The sequence below is a fragment of the Prenolepis imparis genome, unplaced genomic scaffold (assembly GCF_030444845.1).
Source record: "Prenolepis imparis isolate NDT839.2.m4 unplaced genomic scaffold, iyPreImpa1.0 SCAF_12, whole genome shotgun sequence".
NCBI classification, from domain to species: domain Eukaryota; kingdom Metazoa; phylum Arthropoda; class Insecta; order Hymenoptera; family Formicidae; genus Prenolepis; species Prenolepis imparis.
Genome location: NW_028141170.1, coordinates 1,624,032 through 1,647,448, shown reverse-complemented (window position 1 = coordinate 1,647,448; position 23,417 = coordinate 1,624,032). Strand labels below are relative to the sequence as shown.

The following is a 23,417-nucleotide window of genomic DNA, read 5'->3' as shown; positions in this document are numbered from 1 at the left end:
GAAACTAGAGAAAAAGGATCAGCATTAGCTAGCAGGATTGTCATCATCAATTTCGCTGCATTGACTTTGCATCGGATAAAAGAAAAAGATTTCTCAACATTATCTAATATCTTTCCAAGAAAGTAATCAATCACAATTTTAAGTCTGAGATTATCATTACTTGCTTAGATATTAGATGATTCTCAAATCTATTTTTTTATTAAGAATCAAGCGAAGCGATCGATATATCCCCATATAAATGATTCAATGCAATGATTTTCTAATAACAAAAAGATTAATAATAATTTTTAAATAACAAAATATTCATTTTATTTCTTTAATAATTTTTCGTAATACTTCTGATAATTTTTATTATTAGAAAATAATGTTGCATCATCCTCTATATATTTATCTGAGGATTTAAACCACTTGAGCTTACAATGAGCGCGAAGTTAAATCGCTTGGAGCAATGTAACTCCAACTTTTACTACTTTGAAAGATTCGCATTAAACTAAATATAAAGAAGAAGAAAGTTTATCAAACGCTCGCGAGCAAAATGACAGTTCGGCGGAATGAAAAGGAACTTTCTACGTCACGATCTAAAATAGGCTGCTATATTATGTTCAATTAATTGAGAAAAGGCTTGCTTGGCAAGAAAGGAGTGTATATATTTAAAAGAGAAAGAGAGGCGATTGTCGTAGAGATTGAGGCAAAAGGCGAACTATATTATATACGCTCGAGGATTAATCGGCTCATTTTCTTTTTACTACTTTTTACTCTAAGTAGGCGCGAGAAACTGAGCTCTATGAGGTGATTTACTTACACACAGCTATATCATATTGCCGGTAGGACAAAGAGCCGAATATATCTACACGTGTGTACACGTGCGTAAGTGTTACTCACGTGTCGGCAACAACACGACGACTAAAACAACTCTGACAATGTATTACAATCGTATATATCACACCGGGGTGGGGAAGGGGGGATCTCGCATGGGGGACCACGCCGAAAATCAGACAGAGAAGAGATCGATTTGTCTTCCCTTTGTGATATATAGATCACAAGTGAGAGCTATTCTTCGACGTTATCCTAAACTAGCTTGATAAGAGGAAACGTGCGATTAGAGAAAAAGGAAATTCCTCTCCGCAGAAAGGCGGCTAAATCTAGACACTAATTCGTATATAAGTCTGATTAGAGATCTATTAAATATTATATTACGCTTCTAATATAAGTGCCTAAATAAGATAAAATGATTGCCATGTTATTTCATCGTATGCGGAACGATCATCATTTTTTTAAGTACATTTTTAAGTACATTTTGTCTTCACTTAGAATACTTTGGATTTTTTTAAAGAAAGAGATTAAATTTTGCGAGATTATGCTTCAAAATGTACGAAGATATGTTTTCTCTAATTTCAAAATCTGTTTGACGCTAGGTCTTTCTTCATTAATTTTAAATATTTAGTCTCAATTATATATAACTTTAGATTCTACAAAATTGATGTTCACGTCAAACTTGACACTGAAGAATAAAATTTACAATTTTACATTTACATGTGCATTATTCATTAAATTTATTTTTATGTTAGATGATATTACTATGTTTATAATAATGATTGTTCCACTACGTTCATGTGTGTGTGTGTGTATGTATGGAGTGATCATTTTAGTGACAAATAAAAGGCTACTTTACACAAACGAAAAATAGATTAAAAGTAATCGTACACGTGTGACGAGTGAGAAGAAAGATTGTGTGTCGAATGTTAATTATAGAAAAAAATATACCAGAGGCACAACGAGGGTCTTGCCGTATACAATAACAAATAAAAAGATTTAATTTACAGATTGAATTATATAAGATGTTTTGTGTGTATGTGCATAAAGATTTCTGTCTCTAATATGTTTAAAACATATGAAGGACAGAAAGTAATATTATATTGTAAAAAATATATATTTTTTTAAGTTTATATTTTTTTATTTTTTTATGAAGTTTTGTTCATAATACACGTTGTCGAGAGAAATTAAATTACTCTTTTATATTATAATATTTTCTCTGCATCTAGTATATTTTTGAGACGTAAACCGCGATGTAATTACGTAGGATACCTTATATACAATGCATCTTTTTTGCATGCATAGTGTGCCTCTGGATAATATATATGAAGAATAAAGTAGAAAAATTTTGATTTTAAAAAGTGTTATTTTACAAAAGAAAATAAAGCGTCTACTGCAAAAGATTCACTCTCTTTTTCTCTCTCTTTTATGCAATATTATTTATTTATTTACTTCTGAAAATGTTAGAATTGATAAAAGAACTTGATAAAAAGAGTAAGATACTTTTGCAGTACGCATTTAACACAAAACGGATAGTGTGATTAGAATTCAAACATAAACATATAGCCCCAAAAAAAAAGAAACAGTGTATGTTAAGAGAAGATAATAAGTAAGAGAAAAAGTAAGTACTACCGCCTGGGCTGCAGGACTTTGCCCAGCATTATCGTTATCGATAAGATCGTTATCATTCTGGAAAATAAAGAGAAAAAATACAAGAAGATGATTGAAAGTTACGTGAAAGTCCTTCGGATCGAATACTTTTGAGTTAAAGTAATTTAATCAGTAAATGAAGTATCAGTAATTATACTCAAGTTTTCTTTAAAAAATCATGATTATTTTTTCTTTCTAATCTTTAATAAAAAAAAAAAAGTAATAAGATCGTGTCTTGTCATCTAATAGTCTAAATTGAAATCTATTCAAAAGTCTCAGAGCTATCTATGATAGACAAATGTTGCTATCCAATCAGTCCAATCAATTGCCGTTAAAAAGTGACATTTTTTTGAGAGATGAATACTTTTAATCTAACACATCAATGTGTGTAATTTAAAAAAAAGTATAATTTATATTAGCACATTATTTATAAATTAACGGCAATTAATAGACATGGATGATATCTATAATATTAATTACTTGCACAAATTTCAAATTATATAGTTCGAATCAAATTACATCCAACTATTTCTACATACATTGACATATTTAATTTAAATAAACAGACTGCATCTCTTTTATGTCATCAATTAAACAGTTTGTCTTACTGTCCCGTTAAATCAAATAAAAATACAAGTGAAAAAGATATATTTATTATTTTATAGATTTAAATTTATCCCTTAATGAATTTGTAATCAACTTTTTATTTTTTTCGTTAGACATCGAAGCTATAATTTATATATGTGATTTGACAAATCTGTAAATGAACTGGAATGTCTATCTATCAGAAATATCTTTATCTACAATCGAGAAAGAGTTTCGTGATGTTTAAACTCCTCCGAGTTATAGAAATTATATGAAATTTCGGAAAATTCTCTATTCGATTTCGCGCGTATGATGTCCTATCGCGAAGAAATCAACGACAAACACATTCATTCAAATTCCATTCTTTCAAAATTCTTCAATTCCGATTTTCTAATTTGTTTCTTCCGTAGCAAAAGTTTTTAAAAAATAAATACAAAAGAGAAAGGATCTTCTAACAAATATTTATTATTAATATACCAATTTTTATATTGAATTTACTCTCTCTCAATTAATTTGTTTAAGCCAAGTGAGAAATTCAAACAAGAGAATCGTAATTGAAGGATTTCAACGAAACTTAAGAAGGTATCTTTAAAATCTGCAATTATTCGTATGAAAAATATTGAGATTTTGTTCGACTCACCTGTTCGGCAGGCTTTGACTTCGACCTCCAACTTTCGAATATCAGAAGACAGACGTATATCTTACCCACGGTGAGCTTGTCTCTGCCCAATTCTGAAAAGAGAAAATCATTATGCGATCATCATCAATAATAATGTGTTGCAAAATGCAATGACTCTTTGAGGAGAAGAGCGAATCTTACCGTCGTTCCTAGGTATCAAAAGGTCCAACATTTTTTTCGCTTGCAGAGGCCAGATACTTCTGATCGTGACCCGCAGTTCTTCATTAGCTCGATTCATTTCGTCGGCTAGAGAATGACGCAAAGAGCAAAGTCGAAATTATTCATTCAACGCATAATTAATTGTCGAGAAATAGCATTAAAATCTTGATAAGATAGATATTTAATAAAAATTATTATTTCTGAAATCAACATCAATATATTTTATACTGAGATTTCTATAAGAAAATAATAAACTTTTTCTTTAGGATTAATTTTTTTTAAAAATCTTTGGTCATTTTTGGAGCTTTATAATGATTTTGTTGCATTCATACTCACGGGATCGCATCTTTATGCTAAGATTTTCGCGTATCAGAGCGAACAGCGTAGAGGTGAAGTTGACTTTGCCGTCACCGTCCACCGGCATATTCATCCTGATGAGTTTCTTGTACGCGAGGCGATTCGGGCATTTGTTGCCAAACCCCAACGGCGGGTCCATGTTCTTCAGCATGTCGTACATTTCCGTATAATGGATCTTGCCGGTGGCGTTCGGATCGTACTCGGCCCAGATCCGCACGAATTCGTCGAGATGATGGGCGCCCAGGATCGACGAGTCTCGCGTGAGATAATCGAAGTTGTCCATGATGACGGCGACGAAGAGATTGAGCATGAGAAACGAGCAGAAGAAGATGAACGACACGAAGTAAGCGTAGGCGATGTTGGAGCCGCAACCGCCCGGCTCGTTCTTGTCGGCCTTCGGGTCGCAAGGGCGGCCTTTTATGCAGGACAGCATGATGTTCGGCCAAGCCTCGCCCGTAGCACACCTGAGAAGATCGCTTCTTGAGCACACTGGCGCTTCAGCGACCTAGTGCATCGCTTGCGAGTCAAAGCCGCGCTTATTATATCGCATGCAAACCTTTCACAACTCTAAACTGAATAAGGTTAAACGCTCAACGATATGAGTGTTTAACATGAGATTATTGCGAAATATTATGGTGATTTATTGTTACCTAAGATGCAATTAATTGCGAGTGCAAATCCATTTTTTTGATTTGAATTTTATAATTCTGTTAATTTTTCGATCGCAAAAAGCTCGATGCTAATTTTTTAGAACATAAAAAATCGCATTTTGGGAAAGTTACAAGATTTCAATCTGGGGCACAATACTTATTGCGTCTCACTTTTGTTAGAAAATAAATTTTTAATGGCGAATGGATTTGTCTCGGAGATTTATTCTCAAGTACCACAACCCTACATTTATATTTTTAATGCAGCGTCTTTTTGCAATGGCAGAAAAAATTTAGCTTGCGAGAATGCATGCAATACTCTGGCAAATTACAACATTGCATCTTTTGCAGCGTACGTTGAATGCGCAATTGCTATAATCTCCTCAGTCTTTAAGTACACACAAACATAGACTAAATGTAGAGATGTATCTACATATAAGATAAAAATAAGAATTTTAATTATTTTCCCGTGTTAAACTTGCTTTAAAATTCGTGTTGTTTTAATGAACCATATTTTCGTATTTTATTTTACGTCTGAGGGGAACAAGTAATTGAGCCCCCATCTCTCTCGTAAGCGCGGCATGCACGAGATCTGGCACTTTGTGCAACATCAAAGATGATCTATAAACTGCGAACTTAAGATGGCGAACTCAATTCTACACGAGGCTGCTGTGTATTATTTTGTTTGCTCTGAATATACTGTGTCGTTTAGCCTGATTCTGCTTTTGTGCTCAATTTAGTGTGCTAAAAACTTTGTAATAATAATACGTGGTTGGATCGAAGCGAAAAGGCCTGCTGTGAACATACATCCGGAAATAATACGAATTAAGCAATTGGAAGATTTCACGTCGCAGTAATTGTTGACGTTCAGCGTGACAATGGCATCATTTTCCGAAAACTGCATTTAATATTTATTGCAAATTATTTATATATTTTATAGATCGAGTCTTAGATATACATATATAATGCTAATATCGATTTCTTTCTCTTTTCCTCTCTGAATCAAATTACGATGTAACTAAATTATTTTTTATATAGACATTATACATTAAAAATATATTCGAAAAATTAATCTTTAAAACTTTTTTTCGTTTAATTGAGATAAAAACAATTAATGCAACAAAATTTATCATGACTAAAGGCTACTTTTTTTGACAAACGACTCAATTAATATTAGATCCTCGTCACGTGAACGTCTTCAAAGATGAGTCTATTTTTCCATCGTTGTCCGAAAGAAAACTTAGATCGTTTTCTGCTTATTCATACTTTCGCAAATCGTAACAAAAAGTCGTGATAAATAGCTTGCCGCAGGTGAAAGGTGAGCGTGAAAGCTCGCTCGATCAGTTTCGCAAATCGCGCGCATAATCGCGTGGCCAAGTTGAATGGTTAAACAGTTAGCTAGATGCTTCTGGTGTGGTGTTACTTACCGAAAAAGCAGCATCAGACCTTGTATGAAGCTTTGGAAATTGTTGTGCTTGGTAATAGAAGTATCAGCATCCAGCGCGATGTTACCGAATACCTGAGACCCACAGAAAAAATAGGGCAGCCAAAAAGGCGCGAGTGGCATTATAAATTTGCGTCACCAAATGTGCTTCTTTTAAGTTAATAAAAAATCGATTAAAGATAACTGAGAAATGTTCTCTGCTTTCCTTCTCGCTGGATGACCACTATTTCGATTTTTTGTGTCGCTTCGATCACGGTTTTGTGTATGTAATGAGTATTATATATAATAATTCAATATTGTACTTTCTAACTACAACCTCTTACATTTTCTTTCAACAAGAAAACGGTGTGCTCGGGAGAATTGAGATATAAATCATTTATGTCCCGTCTTATAATAAATGATTCAATTATTGACGTTCTCTTAAAGCAACTGGCAAAAAAGTTTAATTTGTCAAAATCTTTTGAATTTTGACGATTCAGTAACTCAATAATCAATTTTTCATTGACGATTTGAGAGTGAAACATTCAATTAGTTTATGATAAATATTAGAGAAATTTACAATGTGATTAAGATTAACTAATTATTTTTTTAACGAGAGACTTGTATTCTCTCAAGCACCGTCTTAATCATAACTTCAAGACTCTAACGCAGGCACCACTATATGGAAACTTCTCTATAGGATTGTAACTAACTGGGGGTGAGTCACACAACAGATTATATAACACGTCGAGCAGCTTACTCTCGTTACAGTTCATGCCAACAAAGCAATACGCTACCGTAAAGTTAATTTACGACGACCACACTTTTTATATATTTCGTTCAACTTCTCGCTCTACATTCGACGACCTCCCCCATATCTGATGTCGCGCGAGATCTTTGACGGTGCTTCGTTTGCACCGTAGAAAGGACCGCAGAAAGGCATTAGTGATCGACATCTCATATGCACAAGCCCACTTTTTCACAATTAATTATAAATTATCGTAAAACGAAATCGTGTAACATCGAAGGCACATTTAAAAAAATTTCTCTCTTCTCTGTAACACATATATCGATAGAGAGACAAATCTGCCATGCTAATTTCTCGTGACGTCATAGAGATTTTTATCTGCGATACATGCGCGAAGCATCGTGACGAAAGATCGCGACGACGCGATCAGGTGTGCCCCAAAAGTGTTTCTCTCTCGTACGAAGATACATTTTAAGAGAGATAAAGAGACAAAGAGAAAAAGAGAAAGAAAGAGAAAAAATGGACGAGTGAAAAAAAAAATTTTTTTTTCTTTTAAAATCGACGAGAAAAAGTTAGGTGATGCTAGTTTCTAATTATAGAAGATCTAACTTCTTCGTACGAAAGAAAAACGACAGTCGGATTAGCCGCTGATCGGCCGGAGGTCATCTCACTCGTCGCCGTCGAAGCGGCAGTCAATCTAGCTGCTCGACTCACCGAAAAAGCAACATAAGACCGGCGAAGAAGGATTGAAAGTTGTTGTGTTTATCGATCGCTGTTTCCGGATCGTTCGATATATTGCCAAAGACCTGACAACGGACAATTTCAGGTTGTCAGCTGTCTGTTTCTTATTTCGACACTCTGTTTCTCTCTCGATTCGAAGTTAGATTGTTATATATATATATATATAAATAATTTTGGTTTTTTTTTCAAAGTGATGATAAATATATAGAGATCGATATGATGATAATTATGTTGCGGTGATAATTTCTTATTTTATAGAGGCACCGAAGATTCATTGGTTAACCGTACAAATTGTTCAATTAATTAAAAATTATTCCATATAAAATTATTTGGAAGTTTATAAGAACTCTTGAAACTCTTTGTAAAAGATAAATAAGATCAAATAATTCCGTGATTATTTTCTTCTTTCATCGAAAACATATTAGGATAGTTATTATCAAAAAGTTATATGTACTTCTGCTATAATATGCTACGATTATGACTTTAATTAATTTTCTGAACAATTATATTATTGTCCAGTCCTGCACTCTTTTGTGCGTCATCCCTTAAAAGCGCGTTTAAATTGAGCAAATTCGTAGGAACTTTTTTTTAGGAATTTAAACAAAAAAGATTCATACCTGCATACCGATGATCGCATAAATGAAGAACAGCATTGCTATGAGGAGACAAACGTAAGGCAGAGCCTGGAAGAGAATAACTTTTCATTATCTTTAAGATTAATTGTAGCTATAGAAATTGATGAAAAATGATTCCCTCAATTTATAATGATCACAAGTATTGAAAGATCAAGCTAATAATCGCGTTCGCAAAATATGCATGAAATAAGAGGAATATGTGAATCAATGATAGAAATCAGAGCTTACTTTAAAGGATTGTACGAAGGTCCAGAGTAAAATTCGTATCGTGTATCCCTGCCTAAGTAGTTTGATCAGCCTGGCTGCGCGAAAGAGCCTTAGAAAGCCGACATTGATGAAATTCTCCTGCAGGGAACAGAGAAAATTGCACTTTAACCCCACAAAATGCCGACTTCTTATCGCATCCCAAAACGGAGCTTCGTGCGTGCAGCGTTTTCGGTAGTTACGTATGACTCGTCAAAGGATATGAGTCCTTTCGGCGTGTCTTTTTTCTACCTTAGCGATCCACGAACGAAGCTTTAGAGTGAAACAATATTTTCGCGTAATGTAAAAATAAAGATATAAATTTTAAAATGTATAATTTCGATCAAATTTAAGAGGAGCTAAGGGTCTTAAAAATGCAAGATCACTGCCGAAAGAAGAAACTTGGGAATTAAAATATATTACTCTAATAAATATATAATTAAATTATATTGTTATATAAGATCTATTTTTAATATAATAAACTAGATGACTTTAATATAATAAGCTAGACTATTGTATTTTTGTTGTCAGTAAGTTAAATTGGCGTTTCATTGAAAATTAGTTTTGTCTATTTGAAAATTGTTATTTAATCAACTTTTATATCATAAGTTTCAACATTATAGATCAGAATCGCTGAGCTAATTTTAATGCACATTGATGATTTTTGAACTTAAAATATTATATATTAATGGAAAATTATATGTTTTGCTTTAATAATTGAGTTATTTTAGTTATTTAATTTTAACGCAATTACGTAAATAAAAACGCAATTACGTTAACCCTTTTGCTGTAACAATAGAATCGTATCCGACTTTTGCGTCACGAAAACGATTTAATAAATCGAAATCGAGATTAATTAGACACCGCATCCATATGCCTTTGAAGTATAGTCTGTAGTGTAACTACAGTGTAACAACTATCTGGATTGATGTTGTCAATGTTGTAAAATGTACGAGACTGTTAGTGTAAAATGTACGAACAGTTTATGTATTCAGAAAAGTACATGCACAGGATAAGTAAACGGGATAAAAGTGGCTTGATCTAAAATTGATTTGTAGGAAGGATTCTCAAGAGAATGTAAAATACACTATTTTCGAAATCTCCAGTTCTTCTTTTTGTCTGCAAATAATTGTAAAGAAAATCGTGTCGATCTCATTCACCTAGTTTACTATCATTGTTGCTAATAACATATCGGGAAACGATAATATAACGTATAAAGATAGCTATGTTTGAAATAATCGTAATTTTTTTATTGGAGAAAGAAATTATAAAGAAGGAAAAAAGACTTATACACATTACGACTCTTGATCTCTACACGAAGAATAAAATTTACAGAATAATGTTCAATATTAATTTTGTACTTGCAATATCTGTTTCCAACTTACGTCGTCAACGTAAAAATTGTATAGTAATTTTATACCTTCATTTCGACTTGCTGGCCACCACTGAGCACGCTCGAAAACCGCTCCTATTACAGAAATATGCGAGAGTGCGAGATTATTCCATCCTCAAAATATTGATCTTCTTATTGCTCAACTTCTGGCAATTACAATAAGGACATAATACTAACGACTGTCAAATGAACATTGATGATGGAAAAATTTCATAAGCAGCTCGTTTCAATATCAGGACCAATATTCACTTTACGATAATTCTATCTATTCTCTTACCTGCATGTTTCTAAAACATATTTTTCAAGCACAAGCAGAGCAAATATAAAAAAAAACTTATTTATTTATATATTTTTTTTCTCTGATTTGCACTTTAATTATTCATATACATATATATATATGTGACTAAATCGTAATTTCTATGTTCGATGGAATTTAAATAACCAATGCCATTGTATTACTCGAAAGAAAGTGGATAAATATTCTACATGATTATGTGCTTCCTCTCCTGCTTCCAAACTATACAACTGACATTGATTAATCTAATTACAGATTGATCTAGTCACAGAATATCGATATAAAAGGGGAATGTATCTATGAATTAATACAGGATTGGTATCAGGATCATGTTCATGTGTAAAATTAGCTTATTGTTTTACTATACTGTGCAAATGTAGAGATGTATAGTGTAATGTATATAGCGTATGAATGCAGCACGAAGCTAAAAAGATACACAGAGATATTCGAGGTATACTTCAATTATCGTAATTTACCTGCTAGTCACACGGTTGCACGGCGAATCTAAGTAAGCAGCAAAAGAGTTAAACGAAAGGCAAAGGTACACATCAAGCAACACTGCTGCGACGATTAAGGGTCACTATTATATAGATGCGTGTTTCGACCAAAAGCGCATTCCAAAATAAATTCGCTTTAAACATGAGAATTAATCTAGTACGTTGAAACAATTCGGGAGGTGGCACAGTGCGTCTTGACATTACATTGTCAAGAAGAAATTTTGCTCGTGATAAATATAATTTTTAAAAATTTTGTATACGTATATAAATAATTTTAACTCATCATTAATCTTTAGTTTTCAATCTTTTGAAAATAATTAGCTCATTGTGAACAACACACGTTAAAATGATGATCCTTTTGTAGAACTAAGTTTTAAAACACAATACAGTTTTCTATAATCACAGAATTATATTCTATACAGACACACAAATATTTTTCATGCAACTACTTTGTCATTTGTGTTCGCACTATCACCACCTTTATTTGTATCGACCTACTGGATCAATGCTGACGTTTCGTGCGACTTCATCGAAATGACTTTTCGTCAAAGCAAGCAATCATCACAGCGTAGCCTCGGATTTTCCGGGAGATTCCCGATTACATGTGCATATATATACCTGGAAGAGTTCTATTACGGGTTATAATAGCTAAAACGCGATTGTACACACTTATACTTTCTCTTTGACTACTTTTCTTTTCGGCGCTTTACGTACCCCGAACTCGATCACGAGGGCGTCCACGATGCTGCCGATCACCGTGATGAAATCGAAGGTGTTCCAGGCGTCCTTGAAGAAGTTCTATTCGCGGGAACAGTCGAAAGAAATTGATTAGCAAAGTGATCTCTGTTCGCTTCCGCTCGATATTCGATTCTACTACCCCGAAGCTCGCTAAACAGCTCCGACACATTTTCTATCTCAACAGATGCAGATTAGAGCTCTAATTGTCTGTTTTGCATATACGAGCAATCAGAATCAAAAGCCAAGACACCGTGAAGAGTAACAATTGAAAATTAGGCAAACTACAGGGAAGAATTCAAAATTTAAGAATTTTTATACAAACTTAATATATATATATATATATATATATATATATATATATATATTTTTTTTTTTTTAAATATTACGCTATTCAGAATTCTACACATACACTCGCTCGGTATGTAACTGAAAATATATACAAGATATTCAAATATTTTTTCTAGAGAATTGTGTTGATATTTCATAAAAATATTTCTTCAAAAATTTGTATCACATTTAAGATTATTGCGTTACTGCTTACCTTGCTAAGACGCTTTTTCCAATCGGTCTTGCGCTTTTAATTGCTTAGAGAAGTAAAAGTAGTAAGAGCTTAAATGAGAAATTAAAAATAAGTAACATACAATAAAATAAATAACAAACATTCCCATATCATCAATAAAGAATCAATTATTTTTTGCGTCCCCCTTTTTTAATTATCTTCACTGTGTCTTGACCTACGTAAATATCCACAGCAAGCAAATAATCTTGACTAATCATTTACATGTCTCGGTGATTTATTAAACGAACTTGGGCGTAGCTCGGGTGTTTGTGAGATATGTTTGCGTAACTACAACTAAAGAAACTACAAGACTTCCGACTCCAGAATACAAGAAAAGTATGGCACAGTTTGCTTCTCCTGTGAATGTATACGCTATTTAGTGTGTACGTGTATGTGTAAGTGCCTATGTACGTGTGTTGTGTGCATGTTTGTGTTTGTGAGCACTCCTATATGAATGTAATATTTTCTATGATCGAAACTCTGTATAACGTGTGCTTTTCTGAATGGTGCTTCTGGATGTTGTAATGATCGTTGAGCAAATCTCTTCGTAACGTAGAATAATTTTTAAATAAAAATATTGTTATTCAATAATCTATATTGTTTAATCACATAATTAAATAAACGTTCTGTTGATTTTATCGTGCATTTGTACTTAATTTTTGGACGTAAAAAATTATTGCAATCGTTAAAAGTAATTAAGTAATTTATTTCAAGAAGTCAACTTTTACACTCTAATGAATATTAAGTTAAAATATTTTAATTTTTTTATTAATTTAACTAATTAAATAACTGAAAATATGTATTATGTTATTCTTACGTTAATTTTTACTATAAATTTTATCTTTTCCACTTTTACACTTGTAATAAAGATAGTTGATCGATGTTAAAAGATTGAAACGTTCATAGAAGGATTGCAGAAAGACGAGAAGACGAAGAGATCTGCTCTCGCGAGAGTTTTCTCTAAAGCATTTACCCATGTTATACGCTTTGGTGATCGATAATCGGCTGAAGTACAAGTGACGGGATCTCCTCTAGAGAAGTATCTACGGGAGCATGCCGGTAATAGCAAGCAAACTAGAGAGAGAGATAGAGAGAGAGATAGATAGAGACACGCGAATTTAATGTTCAACCTTTTTCTACTTTGAACCAGAAAAAAGGAGTCGTCATTTGATATTACGCAATATATAAAAAACAATATCACTTATTGAATTAGTTATTTAATTTCTATTAGGTATTTCTGTATATATTAAAGTGTTTATTCTTTTATTTTGACTCTGACTTTGAAATGCTTTCTCTTTGACAAAGATTTATTTGACCGTCTTTTTTTTAGTAAACTGTTTAATTTGCATTAAATATTTCTTTTGGCGATTATATTTACAAAAAAAATTATTGAAAAAAATTGACTTATAATTGAATAAAGAAATCAAATTTTTTAAAATCTATTTGTTCCTTTAGAGCAATTAATTGTTAAACAATTTTGATTTAATTTGTAAAAAAAAAAAAAGAAAAAACCGCTTAATAAATGTACACTGCTATTAATAATACATGAATTATCTTGATCGTTATCTTAATATTTTTATCATAGTTAATTTGATATTTAACAGAGAGATCCTTAAAATTATCAAATGATTTAAATTTATATAAATGGCGAAATCCTGTTTTCTGGCAATTGCTACTTCTTGAATAACCATACAGATTTGTGTAGAAATCTCGCGTACCAAGAAACTTTACTTTGAATCGTAACATATTTCTATTTTCTATTCGCGACAAGCAGTTTCGCGATGTCTCGGTGTGTTCCCTTCCGTTCCTCTCGCCAGTTTTCGGGATCCCCACTTTCTTCACGTGAATCCTCCGACCGGTAAAATCACGCAATCAATGATGACCGATGAGTGAGATATTCAGTCTCGGTGGAGTTTACAGTGGTATAATTGCGGTGTGAATCGAGTGAGAGTGGTGAAGTTAGAGAGCGATTTAAGAGGCTTGTTTATACCTTGCATCCGAAGGCGACGAGTTTAAGGATGCACTCAATGAGGAAAAGGAGGGTGACGACCAAGTTCACGATGGTCAAGAAGTCCAAGAAAACTGGCGGCGCTTCGTGATACTACAAAATACACCCAACACACAGACGTAACACAACCCAGATTCTAATATATTCCGTTGTGCGCCCTGCATATATATATCATATATGTATATTTTTCTATATCTCTTCATCCCCTATTAATTAATAATCTCTGCACTCGATTGCTCGCTTCATCCATTTTTCGTCCAGGCAGAGAAAAACAGCTCTATTGGATTTATAGAAGAAACATTTTTTTTCTGCATAAAATAAATCAGGAAATATGTTTCTTTGAGATAAAAAGATATTTCTCGAATTTTTAAATTTTCCATGAAACTTTTATTAAATGTTTGTATTTTAATTACTAATTTCGGCAATGTATCTGAAAAGTTTGCAATGCAAAAGCAAATTTTCTTTAATTATACGCTATCTGCTATTTGACATTTGTCTTATCAAACATTCTTTATGATATTTATAATATTTTATGTCAAAATGAGCAAATTACAAATTTATGTGTATTAATTATTCATTCTTCTGACACATGAAAAATTATTGTTTTTAATAAAATATTACTGTTATTTTAATTACATTAATTTTGCAATTCAATTTTCGATTCTTTCTTTATTTAATGATGAAAAGGCATTTCTTTTTCCACGTTACCAAGCAAATCTAACCAATCTCTCACAGGATGATTTCTCAAGAGACACGTATGTGTGTACATAAATCTCGATCGATCGGTGTATATACGACGTTTAATTTTTCGGTGTGTGCTGCGTGTGTGCTCGTGTGAGACGGAAATGTATATTCTTTCTCACAACACAAATGGCATGCGAGCGATGAATAGGAACGAGGAACGCGGCTGCTCTTTTCTCGACTTTAATCTTGTGCCATGATCATCGTATATAGATCATTCTTTACGATCATCATCATCATCATCATCATCATCATCATCATCATCATTCTCGTCACTTCGTCATCGCCACTGTTCGGCCGACAAAAACACGCAGTCAATAGTAATCGTGATGTATACGCATGCGAGGATCAAAAAACATGTCAGACCGTGCAAGTGATTGCGTGCGGATGCAAGACGACGGGCAAGGGCATGCAAGGGATGTCAAAAAAACGGAGCTTCCTTTCTGTACACCTATCTTCGAGATACTTGAGATACTTCCTCTTGGATATATTCCCCGCCCGTTTCCGGATTGCCGGTTTCAAAAGTACTTCGGAAATCAAGACGACCAGCGCGAAAACAGAACACACAGGAAGACAGAAAAAGAAAAAGAAAGACAGATAGAGATAGAGAGAAGAGTGAGAGGAAGAAAGAGAGACAGACAGAGAGAAAGAGCGAGAAAGATAGACGAACTGAAAATAACCCGATGTAAGAGTTATGTTCTCCATTCGTCGTGTTTGGGTGGCCGTGAGTGCCAGATGTATATGACATATGAATCTTCATGTCTGAGAGTATGTGTGAGTGTAATTGTGTTAATTGTGTGTAAATGTTTCTGTAACGTTGCATTTCGATTCCAACTCTAAGAGCGTGCTTGTCAACTTTATATCATTAAAAGCTTCGTTAAATCTAATACTGTAAAATACAATATACAAATAACACATACAATATTGTGTTTTTTGCAGATAAACTCGCTCTAGAGTATTTAATATTACGATCGAATATCTATATACGTATATATTTTACAAATATTCAAACGTAATCCAAATCAGTATCTTGTATGTATGAAGTCAGTGTAATTAACTATCGTGACAACGGGATAAAATAGATAAGTAAATTAATATCGTAAAATGCAAATTAACATTGCTTGCAAAAATCAAAACCACAATATTAAATTTATAATGAATGATTTGATCCCGTTACCATTGTGTTCAGTGTAATTATGAATTTAGAAAATCTGGGAAGATTATATATCATTATTTCTTTTTTATATAGCGTTTGATAATAAATGTTCATATCTAATTCTGAATTATTTTGTGTTTATCAAATTCTTATCCAATTATTAATTGCATACGCTCAATCATAATCTTTCTTTGTATAAAGAGTAGTCCAAAATCTTTTAAAAATCAATGCTCAGATAGTCATAATAAACAACAAATGAGTGCAAGCTTAAAAAAAAAAACGCAAATGAAAGTGAAAATACTAATAAAAAAGTCACTTCCCCGCATAATTAGCACTGAATTTTGCATAAAAAAAATTTAGAATCAGATGGAAACAAAAATTGAAATATTTTAAATCTATCTTCCCAAATTTACCCTGAAGCTCGATTACGTGTACAGAGCTGAGCATTTTCTGCATACTAAAGTACTTGTAGAGTTCATCTTATTGGTTTGGTCCCAAAGACAACAACGAGAGAGTACGTGTAATAAAAAGAAATTCTAACTAGGATCTTGCAGCTATATCCTTACATATAGAAGAGCACCATTGAAAAAAAAAAGATACCATTCTAGTTCTATCGAGATACATATCTATATATATGTTCGTACGAGGTATATCGAGAAATGGAAACGCTACAACTACTCCGACAGCATCTAGCGCTTGTTCAGCCCTGCGCACAGAAAGTTCACTAAATAGTATATACTATATACTTGTACACGCGCGAGAGAATAGAAAGTATACGGAATATCTCCGGAGTACCGAGAGTATTGGAGACCTTTGTATGTTTGCTACATCGGTACTCGCGGAGAAACGCTCTAATTACTTTCTAATAAGCTGCACTTACCGGGCGACGCGAAAATTGACCCTCGTGACATTCCCTTTCCATCGAGATTTTTTTTTTAACACTAATCATAACATGTTTATAATTAATTTATTATTCTTTGTATTCTATTTTATATTCTATTCTGAACGAATCAATGTAATACACGTTTTTAATATATTTATCGCTAAATTATTTAAAATTTTAATTAATTAGTTACGCGTTGCATTTATAATTACCGATTGTTAATTACTCCAACAATGATGGGAGACTTGTAAATTGTCTCAGGCTTCTCATTTTGAGAAACAATCACGAGGGTCATTTTTCGCGCGACTCGACCTGGCGAGAGTCTCGAATTATGAATCTCGCTTTATTCGAAATATACTGAGAGAGATTCGATGAGAGAGGATTGTCGGTAGTATGTGGAGCCTACCTTCACGCCGAATGCGGCGATCTTCATTATGCACTCGATAGTAAACATCCCCGTGAAGCACATGTTCATGTACTTCAGCGTGTTCTTGTACGAGTCGGTTTGCTGATGAAACTGCAATGCATACACTGACAAATACACGACCGACAAACAGACATACGTACGTACAAGCTTATAAAACTGCATGATTCGTGTGGACGAAATCTTATTTTCTTTTCTTTTCTTTTTTTTTTTTTTTTTTTTTCGTTAGCTCTTCCTTCCTCTATCAGAGATGAGAAAGGAAGAAATAGCTCCGTTTTTCTTTTTTCTTTTTTTTTTCTCTTTAACGCCGAAATTCTGTGCACCGATACATGAACATTCTGTGCTGCACAATAGATATCTTAATAATGAGATAAAACTTGCATCAGCAAAATTAACGTGTTAGACAAAATAAAGTATGCGCTTTAGGATCGTTTGTGTCTTTAGATTTAATTAATAAAATTTATGTAACACACACAATTTCCATTTTCTTACGTCGCGATAATATTCTGACGCGAAATTAATCTTGCTGAAGCAGCCTTATCCTCTTCATGCTATTTTGTTTGCATAGCTGTAAAAATTGCAGGATAATGTCAAATAATGAACGTAATGCCAAAGTAAAATTTTTTTGGAATAACAGTAAAACGGAGAGATAATATAAATAAATTATATTGCACTTGACAATGATTCGCGAATCAATGTTATAAGTCAGCTTATTCGTGTGTCACGAATTGGTACACAGTTTTAATCGCATACGGCGTGTAAAATAAAGCGCGAATTATATATATGTTAAAAATATAGTGATGTATGTCATCTTATATCCGAATAATGTAGGGAAGAGATATCTCTTTTTCATATATCGTCGTTAACTTATACGTGTACGAACCTACTGGGTGTGTACGGAAATATATATATATATATTTAATGAAACATTTGTTTCCTTATATTCCGGTGACTGGTTTTTCAACGAAAATGTGGTGCATATGTCAATATACTGTGTGTACACGGATATACCAGTACCATTATCTGCTACACATATCTTCAATTGATTAACAGATATAGAGATATTTTGCAATCATATACTGGTATAATTGATGATTAATTGGTCTTCTGATCTTAATTGGTATTAATGGATTGTATATATTGGGAACTTTCTGAATGATGGACACTACCGGAAGCAACGACAAGAAGAAAATCGTTTAATGTTGTACAAAGAATCTTTTAAGACAAATTTTTCTCTCTTTCCACAAGTCATTTTAAGTAAATGATAAAACACATAAAAAGAAGAGACTTACAAAATTTTTTTTAATGTTATACATAAATTATAATAAAATCTATTATTGTGATATATCACTGACATTTGAAAAAACAAAATAAAATTTAATTATTAATTTGAAGAAAACACGTGATTGTCTTCTCATCTTTTATCTATGTCATTTAAAAATAATTTTCTTCTTCTACGGAGTCTGGACCAGAGAAGTTGGATATATACGAGTCTAAAGTGTCTAAAAAAACTAGTCGCGAAACTGATAAAGATTGTGACAAGAAAAAGAGAGAAACGATCGAAGGAAACGTAAGAGAAACAACCAAACAAAGGTACTTAAAGTAAATAAACTTCCGGAACACAAAAAGAGTGCAATTCAATTAACGAAGGGATCGTCAGGAATTACGAAACTTCGTTTCTCGAAGTGCTCACATCTTTTTTGCAATCTGTGTCTTTTCCTTGTTTATTTTTTTTTTTGTTTTACCGGGAAGGAAAAAGGAATAGGTAAAACGTGCGGACGCCCCGTGCAGAGTGCGTTTCCTGTCGCTGTAAAACACACACATTCAGTGGACATCTAATGTTGTTGCTGTTTTGGTTTAACTTCTAATATCGGTCGATATCTGTTTCGGTGGCAGCCAGCATGCGACACGCAGTTTTGCACGTGTGTGAGAAGAAGTGCGTGAACACCCAATATGTATATACGTATATACATTGTACATTGGTCGCCGTTCGAACGGGAAGGCATTTAGAGGTGAAAAAAATTTCCTTTCAATTACAAGTTAATTATTCCAGTAGTAAGATATCTCGACAGATAAAATGCAAATATTAAATTTTTTTGTCGCTATTCCCTTCCCGAGATTTTTTCTTAAAATTCCGAAATTTTACAGTAATTCGAAAACAGTAATGAATTGAAATATTGTTCCCCCTCGTTCGTGCAAGCGTATCGAGCAATGTGAACACATAGTATTTCACTTGGTATGTGCTCTCAAGATCTGGTGCAGTGCGTGTGCAAGTGATCTGAACATTCCATGTTTTTCTTGTCTTTCTTTCTCAGGCAAACAAGTCCGACCACAAATCATATAATCGGGCGTTGCGTGTGAATTCGAATCAGCGTGTGTCTATATGTGTGTGTATATCTAGATCTCTAATTCATCGAGTCCGGGCTCAAGCTGTGGTCTCGTTTGAAAGAGAAATAAAGGTATCTATCTCGTGCGTTCTTTAAAACTGTACAAGTCAAAGAAACTGGGAGGCAAACGAAGGAACGAGTCGGATTTAGTATTCGATCGAAGATTAAAAGCTGAATAAAATTAAAAATCTCGCGAAGAAAAATAGCAATCGCTATTTATGGTGAAAATTATCTAATTACATAAATTGAAGATAATAAAATTCAGCGAGCAAATTTTTTATTTAGAACCCAATGAATTTAGAATTCAAATATCCAGATTCACTCATCCATCATTATTAATCAGGTGAGATAAAATTTGGAACAATATAAATTGAGCATTATGTAAAAAGTTTTTCTAAAAATAAAATTAATCAGGTTTTACTAAATTCAAAATTAATGTAAACACCTTTCCTTAATCATTTTAATTTTCATAACATTATTAACAAATTTTAACTATTATTCTTGTATTATTGAAAATTAATAACTACTATATTTTTTCATGATTTTATGAATGTCCAAATATATAATGTGAAATAATTAATATATTTTAATCAATTTCTTAATAATTACTAATTTTTTTCCATTACTCTTATTTTTTACTCTAAAAATTTAATTACTTATGTAATAAATTGCAAAGTTATTTGAAAATCTGCGATTATTGCGTTTCGAGAGATATACCGAGAAAAAGAGGTGTCAAGAGGAAGTTAAAAGAGGTAAAGAATATTTTAGAACAACGTGTGGGCTCGCGTGCAGGATTTGTAGAAGGCCATGAAGGTGCAATCTTTTTTGGGCACCTTGATTTTCTAACTCATCTCAGTTATATCAAGCGAGGACGAGTTGAGGTGCAACGCGCCTCACCTCACTACCAGTTAAAACATGGTATTAGCAAGGCGAACGCAAGAGTCGAACGCACGTTGTGTTAGTATCTGTGTGTATGTCGTTGTGGATATCACATTGATGTTCAAAAACGTGTTTCCTTCGCACGTTTTCGAATATATCTACTTCGAAAATGAGGACACAGCGGCAGCCATGCAATTGGTCTAACGAGGGATCAGAAACCGAAGATTTTAGGATAAGAATAACAAATACGAGAATATACGACAAAATTAAAATATAAAGTAACCAAATTAAAAAAAAGAAAATATTCTATTTTATCTTATTGACCCTCAAAGTATTAAGATGAGAATAAAAATGTTTATATGTTGTAGAAATGATCATAAAAAATTGATGTAATTTTTATGTTAAACATAAGTAAGGTTTTACAAAAATTCTCTTAATACTTTGAAAGTCTACACATAAATGTTGAAAATACTTGGAAATTTAATTTATAGAAAATATAATAAGATATATTAGTTAAAGTAAACACGCAGAATAATGATTAAATTAAATATACGACCAATCAATTATTGTCAAAAAAGAAAGGAATAATATTAATCGTCATCGATTTTCAAAAATGCAAATTAATTTCAGAAATAAAGTGCAAAAGTGACAATATATATACCTAGAAAGGGAGAAATTTGCGGGGGCAGATTCAAAGAACGGGATGAGATAAAATTCGACATAGCTGTGTACACGTATTGATAAAATACAAGGGTGATACAGTTATACAAAGAAAACGATTAAAAAAGGTTCAGCAGGCAAGAACAACAATGTCCTCGTACGTATATATATAACGTGATATATAAATATGGTACAGTCATTCGGTATTACGTACGCTGCGCTTAGACGCGACATATTCTCGTTTACGATCTCGCGTATCTTCGTTATAACAAGAGACTGTTTGTCGATTGGTTAAAGTTGCCGATATGTCTAATGGGGTCTTACGCCAAAAGAACGCGCGGACATTGAAGAGAAACTGGGAGCGATAAATATATCGCAGGACTCAGAGATCAATTTGGACGATACTCGTCGCAGCTCCAGCAATTTTGAGATCTAAGATCTAAGTGCATCGAATTTTTATCCTTAAGTTAAATACTTCAGATATATTGTTACTTTGTGTTTAATTGTCAAGAAAATATTTTTTACATGCAAGAATATTATCTAGATTTTAGATAGAAAATAAAGAAAATGTGCTCTCCATCGATATATACATGCTGAAAAATAATAATAATTTGCACTTGTGTCTCTCTTTCTTATTTGGAGCCGCGACATGTGAGAAATCGAAAACAAAGATAGTCTCAAAATTTATAAAAATTCTTTTGAACTAATTTGATTTGTGTTCAAAGGAATTTTTAAAGAAATTTTGATTAACATAATTTTTGCTTTCGATTTACACTCGTAGAAGGGATACGTATTTCAGGACTCTTTCTCCTTTCATTACCCGAGTTTTCTATATCGGAGCTAATCGGGAAGAAAAATTTGTAATCTGATTAGCGAAATTCTCTCTAGAGAATTTTGGAGTGCAAGAGAAAGATTATGTGACACTTACCTTCATCATAAGTAGTAATGTATTCAGTACGATCAGTATCATGATAAAATATTCAAATGGTGTAGATACGACTATCCTCCAGATTTTGTACTTTACGCTATTTCGCTCCTTCGGCATGTACCTCTCGAGCGGGCGAGCTTGTATTGTAAAGTCTATACAAGATTTCTGAAAGATTAATAGAAAATTATTAACGTTCGAAGCTATTAAATAAAAAGGTAGATTTTTATACCATAACAATTATTTAACTTTAAAAATTGCGACTAAGAAAATTGAAATAAATGACAAATTATATTAAAAAATAAAAAATAATTTATATATGTATCTTGGAAGAAAAATCTGAAATTTAAAAAATTAGAAATATATATAAATACATATTTTTTAATATATATTTAATATATAGAAATATTTTTATTAATAAATAATTTTATATTTTACATTTTACATACAAATTATTTTTTTAAATTTACCTAAGTTTTATATTGATTATCAATAAGAAAACGGAATATTCGACAAACTAATTCGAGTGGAAAAAATGATTGAGACATCACCTGATTCTTATCGATTTCACCGTCCTGCAGTTCAGCCTCTCCCTGCTCCTGAAATGTGATGATAATCAAGGCCACGAAGATGTTGACGAAGAAGAACGGAAACACGATGAAGTAAACGATGTAAAAAATGGACATCTCAATGCGAAAGTTTTGGATGGGGCCCTCGTCCAAGTGCGTGGCCGCCATCGAGTTCTGCAGAATTTGCGGCCATCCTTCGCCGGTCTGGACGGCGAACAGCGTCAGCATGGCCACCATCACGTTGTCGTAATGAAAGGACTGGGACTGCCAGGTCCGGTTCTTGAGCTCCGGCAGCAAGTTACCCTCTTCGAAAACGAAGAATTGACCGCTGCGTCGCGAAAGCAAAATTAGTTTCCATTCCTTTCCCCTCGCATCATTCGGTACTTTACGCAATTAAAAAATTAATATTCGACAAATATCTTGGTTTCAATGATCATTATTAAATCTAATATATTTAACACTAAGAATATAAAGGCTATATATATCAAATATATCAAATCGGTAATAGATAGGCTATTCGAGCCGTACGCGGATGTCGGTGCGTCGATTCCAACGAAAATTAATTTTTTCGGATCTATATTTTTCTCGCCTACATTTCTTTAGGGGGGACAGAGGGGATCTTT

At 32.9% G+C, this 23,417-nt stretch overlaps 1 protein-coding gene across 21 annotated transcripts in view; it reads right to left on the bottom strand.

Moving 5' to 3' along the window:
• Window positions 1-23,417, bottom strand: part of Cac (calcium voltage-gated channel subunit cacophony) — a 157,436-nt gene that overhangs the window by 15,872 nt on the left and 118,147 nt on the right. For 9 of the 21 annotated variants that reach the window (XM_083051956.1, XM_083051952.1, XM_083051958.1 and 6 more), the window contains 12 exons: window positions 22,777-23,122; window positions 22,229-22,393; window positions 17,357-17,467; window positions 11,580-11,663; window positions 10,101-10,148; window positions 8,666-8,782; window positions 8,420-8,485; window positions 6,318-6,409; window positions 4,223-4,707; window positions 3,869-3,973; window positions 3,689-3,780; window positions 2,446-2,502 (listed from right to left, as the gene is read on the bottom strand). In XM_083051956.1, the coding sequence (XP_082908082.1) occupies window positions 2,446-2,502; window positions 3,689-3,780; window positions 3,869-3,973; window positions 4,223-4,707; window positions 6,318-6,409; window positions 8,420-8,485; window positions 8,666-8,782; window positions 10,101-10,148; window positions 11,580-11,663; window positions 17,357-17,467; window positions 22,229-22,393; window positions 22,777-23,122 (1,768 nt within the window). Of the gene's footprint in view, window positions 1-2,445; window positions 2,503-3,688; window positions 3,781-3,868; window positions 3,974-4,222; window positions 4,708-6,317; window positions 6,410-7,775; window positions 7,868-8,419; window positions 8,486-8,665; window positions 8,783-10,100; window positions 10,149-11,579; window positions 11,664-14,152; window positions 14,264-17,356; window positions 17,468-22,228; window positions 22,394-22,776; window positions 23,123-23,417 lie in introns of all 21 variants that reach the window. The other 12 variants (XM_083051962.1, XM_083051972.1, XM_083051965.1 and 9 more) reach the window with 6 other exon arrangements.